Below are 6,900 nucleotides of genomic sequence, written 5' to 3' on the forward strand. Positions count from 1 at the left end.
TTTTTTTTTTTTTCTTAACAGCCAGGTATTGTAGCTCATGTTTGTAATCCCAGTGCTAAGAAGGCAAAGACAGGTGAATTACATACACAATAAGTAAAATACAAACCAACCAACAAAAAACATCAAGCATGCTAGGCAAGCGCTCCCGTTAGCCACATCCTTGACCCTAAAATAATTTTAAAATTTATAAAATTTATGTTCACTTGTTTGTTTGTTGGGGATAGCAGAGTGCATGCCACAGTGCCCATGCGGAAGTCAGAGGACAACTTTCAGGCATCAGTTTTCCACTTCCACCATGTGGCCCTGTGGATCACCCTCAGGTCATCAGCTTGACCGCAACTGCCTTGGCCTGTGTCTTAATTACTTTTCACCCGCTGCGACAAACACCACAATCCAGGCAACTTATAAAAGCATTTAATTTGGAGCTTATAGTTTCAGAGGGTCCATGACCATCATGGCAGGTGGCAGCAAGCAGACAGGCAAGCAAGCATGGTGCTGCAACACTAGTTGAGAGCTTACATCTTAATCCACAGGCAGGAGGCAGAGAAAGTTAACTGGAAATGGCATGGGCTTTTGAAACTTCAAGGCTGGCCCCCAATGACACACCTCCTCCAACAAGGCCACATGTCCTAATCCTTCCCAAACAGCTCCACCAACTGGGGACCAAGCATTCAATATGAATGCTTGAGATATGAATCTATGAGAGCCATTCTCACTCAAACCACCAGATTGCTGAAATTATTTTCTAGAATATAAAATACAGTGAATATGGAGCATTTTCATAAGTTTACTTTTCTAGGCATCTTCTTCAGAGAAGCAACATAAAGTATTTTCTTTTTCTTCCTATGTAGTAGAAAGCTAATAAAACAAGTTTCTGCCTCTCGCCAATCAACGTCAGACAAAACAGGCAAATTCACATTCATACATATACCCTTTCAACTACAGAGAAAAATCTCAAGGAAAAGCAGAAACTCCCACAAGGCAGTTAGATTACCCAGTTTACTTTGTTCTCCTGCTATGCCAACTGCTGTTTAGGCTTAATTATTTGCTCCTACTTCATAGCACTCCAATATAGGTGTCAGTGCCCTCTCTGTAGGTCTCTTCAGTTACATCTCAATAAAGAAATAGGGGTGAGACTGCCTGGGTTTCTGTGAGAATTAAAAGATTTATAGATTAGCATCTTCCAAATTAGCAGGCTTGGACACGTGATACTGGTTCAGCTCTGTCCTGATCCCTAGTGAAAGCAATTAACAGGAAGGGTAACTGCAATCTGTCTTCTCCCCTAGGAGTCTGGCACCTCCCTGGGGAAAGTAGACCTCACACTGACAATGCTGACAGCACTAAGTGTTTCAAGATCCCTTAATCCAGGAGCTACTGGTCAAATTCTCCACCGAGACTACTTATCAGAGGGCACCACAGAGCAGACTGGTGGATGGCTCCTCATATCAGCCCTCATAGCAAAAGACAGGATGAAGTTTTAGAAGACTCATGCTACCCACTTAACTGTAATCTATATATCCATAAGTGTAAAATAACTGGATATTGACACTATGCCTGGGACAGTGTGCACTAGTAAGATCACAATAAATCCTCAACAGTTAAAACACACTCTTGTAATCATGAGGACTAAAGTTCAGCTCTCCAGAAACCCACATAAGTACTGGGTACGTATAGTAGCCTGCCTGTACTTCTAGCCTTGAAAGGCTAAGAAACTGGATTCCTCAAAGCAAGCTAGCTACCAAGACTAGCCACATTGGCAATCTCTGGGCTTCACTGAGAGACCCTGCCTCAATGAACAAGGTGGAAAAGCAACCAGATGATTCCTGACATCAGCCTTGGACCTCTACCTGAACATGCACCCACATGTTATGAGGTTTGAATAGGAACAGCACCATAGACTCATATGTTTCAATGTTTGGCCCTTAAAGGGAGTGGTACTATTAGGAGATGTGGCCTTGGAGGAAGTGTGTCACTATGGGGACAGGCTTTGAAGTCTCAGAAGCTCAAGCATGCCTAGTGGCCCACAGTTTTTTTTCCTATTGCTGGCTGATCTGTATGTACAACTCTCAACCCCTTCTCTAGCACCATGTCTGCCTGCTGCACTCTGCCATGTTTCCTGGCATGATGGTAATGGACCAAACCTCTGAGCTGCAAGCTGATTAAAAATTTTCAATTAAATATTTTCCTTTATAAGAGTTGTCATGGTCACGGTCTCTTCATAGCAAAAGAACCCCTGAGACACATGTGTATATACATGCAAAAACAAACATACACATGTACTTGCACACCACATACATAAAAACACAAAAACTGAAGTAAATAAATTCTTATTGAATAAATAAACAAGTGAATGAAAGTCTGATACACAGAAAGTATTCAGGGCTGGAGGGAGGGCACATCCATTAAAGGCTAGGCTTACAACCAAAAATATAAGAAAAAACTCAGTAAATATTTGTTGAATAAGTGAAAAAAAACTTGAGAAGAAATGTCCTAGGTGTCAGGAAAGGGAGACATGGCGTTTTATTATGAGCCTATGTGTGACACATTATGAGCTCTTAAGAGATGAAGTAGCATAATGATCTCTGGGGTCAGAGACTGTACAAATCCCAGTGCCACCAGCCACATACTGGAGGCTTTAGACAACGCTCTCACGATCTCTCTGAACCAAGGGTCAGTTTCCTCTTTTGGTAGACAAGGATAATAGCTACTTAGCCTACATGGCTCTTTCATCACGTAGAAAAAGAAAGCATAGATAGACTGCCTAGCATGGAGCCTGGCATATGGAAGACTCAACACAGAAAAGATGATGAAAGCACGGGGATATAGCTCAGTTAGGATTGTACTTGTGTAGCATGAAGGAAGCCCTGAGCACTGCTTCAAACTGTGTGTGGTGGTGCACAACTTTGACCTCAGCACTCGGCAGGTAAAGGCAAGAGGATCAAAAGCTCAAGGTCTCCTCAGCTACGTACCAGGCTCAAAGTGTGCCCGGGATACATGAAATCCTGTCTCAAGAGTTCTAGCGTATGCCTCTAACCCCAGGTCTTAGGAGACAGAGGCAGGAGGATCTCTCTGAGTCTGAGGCCTGCCTAGTCTACATAATGAGTTCCAGGACTGCCAGAGTTGCTTATGAGACCCATCTCAAAAAAATAAAAATAAAAATAAAAATAAAAATAAAAATAAAAATAAAAAGGTGGGGGAGGGGTGCTGGCTGAAGAGACTGCTTCCTCCTCTTCTAGAGCACAGAGGTTACATTTCCAACATCCACATGGATGCTCACAACTGTTTGTAACTCTACTTCCAGAAGATTCTGGGCCTCCCTCTGGCCTCAGCAGTCACTAGACATGCAAATGATTCCCCTATAAACAGACAAACAACCACACACCTAAAATTTTAAGTGGGCACCTTCAACGTGGCCCATAGTGTAAAGAGTCTAGCTAGACTGTTCAAACGGCTTCAAACGGCTGTTGACCTAAGCTTAAGTCCCACAGTGGAAGAGACTAGACTTCCAAGTGTTGTCCTCTGATCTCCATGTACCCACACATACATCATACACTCACTATAATAATATTTTATTTTAATTTAAAGAAAGGAAAAATGATTAAAATAGTCAGTCAATAAAAACTCTTTTTTAATTTTTAAATTAGTTTTTTTTTTAATTAATGTGTGTGTATATGAGTGTGGGCACACATGCCATACAATATGTGTGGCAGTAAAGAACAACTTGTGGGAGCTGACTTGGTCCTTCTGCCATGTGGGTCCTGGGGATGGAACTCAAGTCGTCAGGCCTGTTGGCAAGAGCCGATACCTGAAACATTTCAAGGGCTTAATGCTAACATTTTTAAAAAGATATCATTTTAATTTTTTTTATTGTTCACTTATTTACTGTGTGTACGTGTGCCACAGCATGTGGATGGAGGAGATTGACATGTGGGTCCTGGGGACTGAACTCATGTTGGCAAGCTTGGCAGCAGTGCCTTTGCCAGCTACTTTGCGGGCCCCCAATGTTAACAATGCCTGAAGCTTGCCATGTGCCATACGTCTTAAACATTTGGCCTCATAAAATTTTCACGCCAGTCCTGTAAGTATAATAACCTCCCTTCTACAGGTTAAAAAAAAAATGATGTGTAGAGAGTGACGTCAGGGATGGGCTACACAGATGTCCAATCTAAGCAATACATATTATCTTTTTGTTTTTTGTTTTTCTGTTTTTTGTTTTTGTTTTTGGTTTTTTTTTGGTTTTTCGAGACAGGGTTTCTCTGCATAGCCCTGGCTGTCCTGGAACTCACTCTGTAGACCAGGCTGGCCTCGAACTCAGAAATCAACCTGCCTCTGCCTCCCAAGTGCTGGGATTAAAGGTGTGCGCCACCATCGCCCGGCCTGTTTTTTGTTTTTCAAGACAGGGTTTCTCTGTGTAGTCCTGGCTGTCCTGGAACTCACTCTGTAGACCAGACTCGCCTCAAACTCAGAAATCCGCCTGCCTCTGCCTCACAAGGGCTGGGATTAAAGGCGTGCACCACCACTGCCCAGCGCAATACCCGTATCTTATCAACGACAGAGTATTTTCTACATTAGCGATCACTTAATAGGTTGAAACAGATGCTCTGCAAAGTAGTATTTCACAAATTCACCCCCAAAATGGTACAAGGAGAGATTGGTCCAAGTAACTGAGGCTCAGAGAAGTTCTGCAACTTTCCATAAGTCACCAAGTGCAGTCAACTCCCTCGGGGAGTGGACACCCCCCAGCTCACTACCTTGAATAAGGGAAGAATCCCTTCAGCATTTACTATCGCTATCTCGGTGTCCCAAGACCATAAGCCCATGTGGAACCCTAAAGGCCGTACACGCCTGCCCTAACTGTCCTGACCAGTAGTCAAAGCTTCCCTAAGCTATCCTGACTCTGACAGCTCCAGGTGAGCACTACGTCCATTTTCCCACCCTGAGCAAAGGGATGGATGAAAAGGCGGGGGTGGGTTGGGGAGGGGTGTAAACCACGGAAAGCGCATGCCCAGACGGCTCCATTCACGCACAGCTCACCTGGGAGTCTCGAAACTCCACCACCACGTTCTCGCTGCTCCAGCGCGCCGCCATCTCACTAACCCGACCGTGGGGTGCCAGTAGGCGACCCTCCACCCCGACCCCAAGACCAGAGACTCCCCGCGTTAGTAAATCCCACACAGCCTGCTAATAAATCCGGTCACGCCCTTTCACTTGACCGCAACTCATTGGCTAACCCAATGATAAACCCCGCCTCTTCAGCTCTCTCCTCCAACCACGGACCAGGCCTATCCCTAAAAACAGGAACGCCTCTTCATTCGTCATCAGTACGAGTCACCTGGGCACCCCATGGCTACAGACACGCCCCCTACCGTGAGCTCTGTCGGGAATTGTAGTCAATTATCAGAAGCACGGCGTCAGTTACCAGGGAAGAGCCTGAGTTGAAAGAGCAGAGGCCAGTTGTCCTGTCTTCTTGCTGGTCGTTGGTTGGTATCCCTGAATTCTCCTACTTACAGCCTATAAACAAAACCGACATCCGTACCAAAGGAAAAAGACCTCTTCTGATTTCTGTCATCAAGGTTTGAAAAATCTGAGTGCACAGTTTACTGTTTCATGCTGTCTGTATACAGCGCGCCTCTTAAGTACTGAAGCTCCTGGGGTTCTCAGCGACACTTTGGGGGTTGGGGGGAGACAAGTCCCTAAAGGTAAAACAATTTCATAATCTTACTAACACTTTAATTTTCTCTCACCAGTGTGCGGAACAATTCTTCCAATGTGTGAGGGAATTTACTCAGAGTGGTAATTTAAACTGAATATTAAATGACGTGCCACTCTTTTTGACAACATCGTTTTGGTTTTGAAAAGTGTTATTTTTCACTGAAAAGACGTAATTAATGTTAATGATAGTTGCCATTTAACCATAACTTTTTTCTTCATATTCATGGCTTTAATTTCTACTACTAGCAATATCTTTGTCCACACAGTTTTTGGAGTCTTAGATAATTTTTGAGAATGAAATAAAAAAGTAATCAGGAAGTTTAGCACAGTAGATGATAGTTGGCTTTTCTTCAATCCTATGTTTTGAAATCCTGGGGTAACTGGCTTAACATCACTTTCTCTGCAGAAGTGGAAATATCTTATTTAATTGTTGTAAGGAGCCAGCACTAGGCCTGACATGTTGTAAAGGCTCAAGTATAAACTATCACCAGTATTCCTCTCTGCAAATCATTGCATGAATGGAGAGGAGGTATTGACTCCTTTCCCCCTCAGAAAGGGGGCTATATAAACAAGGTAAGATAAACTTGTCTGTAGGCTAGGACGACTATCATTTCACTGTCGTCTGCCTGGAGCAGTCTAGGTTTTGCCACAATAACCAGCCAAAAATCCTGCATCTCAGAAAACCCTTCAGTACCAGCAAATAGAACAGTTGGTCCCTCCACAGTAGATAAATCCTTGGCAGAATGAATTGCATATTATTATAGAGTTGCAAGCGATGTGTGAAAGAGTGCGAACAAGCTGGGTGGTGGTGGTGCACGCCTTTAATCCCATTGCTTGGGAGGCAGAGGCAGGCGGATTTCTGAGTTCGAGGCCAGTCTGGTATACAGAGTGAGTTCCAAGACAGCCAGGACTACACAGAGAAACCTTGTCTCAAAACAACAACAACAACAACAACAACAACAAAGTGAACAAGGGGCTGGAGAGATGGCTCAGGGGTTAAGAGCACTGATTGTTCTTCCAGAGATCCTGAGTTCCATTCCCAGCAACCACATGGTGGCTCACAACCATGAGCCATCATGGGATCTGATACCTTCTTCTGGTGTGTAGCTGAAGAAAGCTACAGTGTACTCATATACATAAAATAAGTAATTTTTTTTTATAAAAAGAGTGTGAACAAAGTGCATGGCA

At 43.7% G+C, this 6,900-nt stretch overlaps 1 protein-coding gene across 6 annotated transcripts in view; it reads right to left on the reverse strand.

Annotated features, from left to right (window-relative positions):
- The window catches only part of Wdr59 (WD repeat domain 59), a 76,111-nt gene extending 70,923 nt beyond the window's left edge, over positions 1-5,188 (reverse strand). For all 6 annotated transcript variants that reach the window (XM_031341465.1, XM_031341464.1, XM_031341462.1 and 3 more), the window contains exon 1: positions 5,035-5,188. In XM_031341465.1, coding sequence (XP_031197325.1) covers positions 5,035-5,088 — 54 coding nt within the window. In that variant the 5' untranslated portion in view covers positions 5,089-5,188. The remainder of the gene's footprint in view (positions 1-5,034) is intronic.
- Between the last annotated feature and the right edge of the window lie 1,712 nt (positions 5,189-6,900).

This window comes from Mastomys coucha, unplaced genomic scaffold (assembly GCF_008632895.1).
Source record: "Mastomys coucha isolate ucsf_1 unplaced genomic scaffold, UCSF_Mcou_1 pScaffold22, whole genome shotgun sequence".
NCBI lineage: Eukaryota > Metazoa > Chordata > Mammalia > Rodentia > Muridae > Mastomys > Mastomys coucha.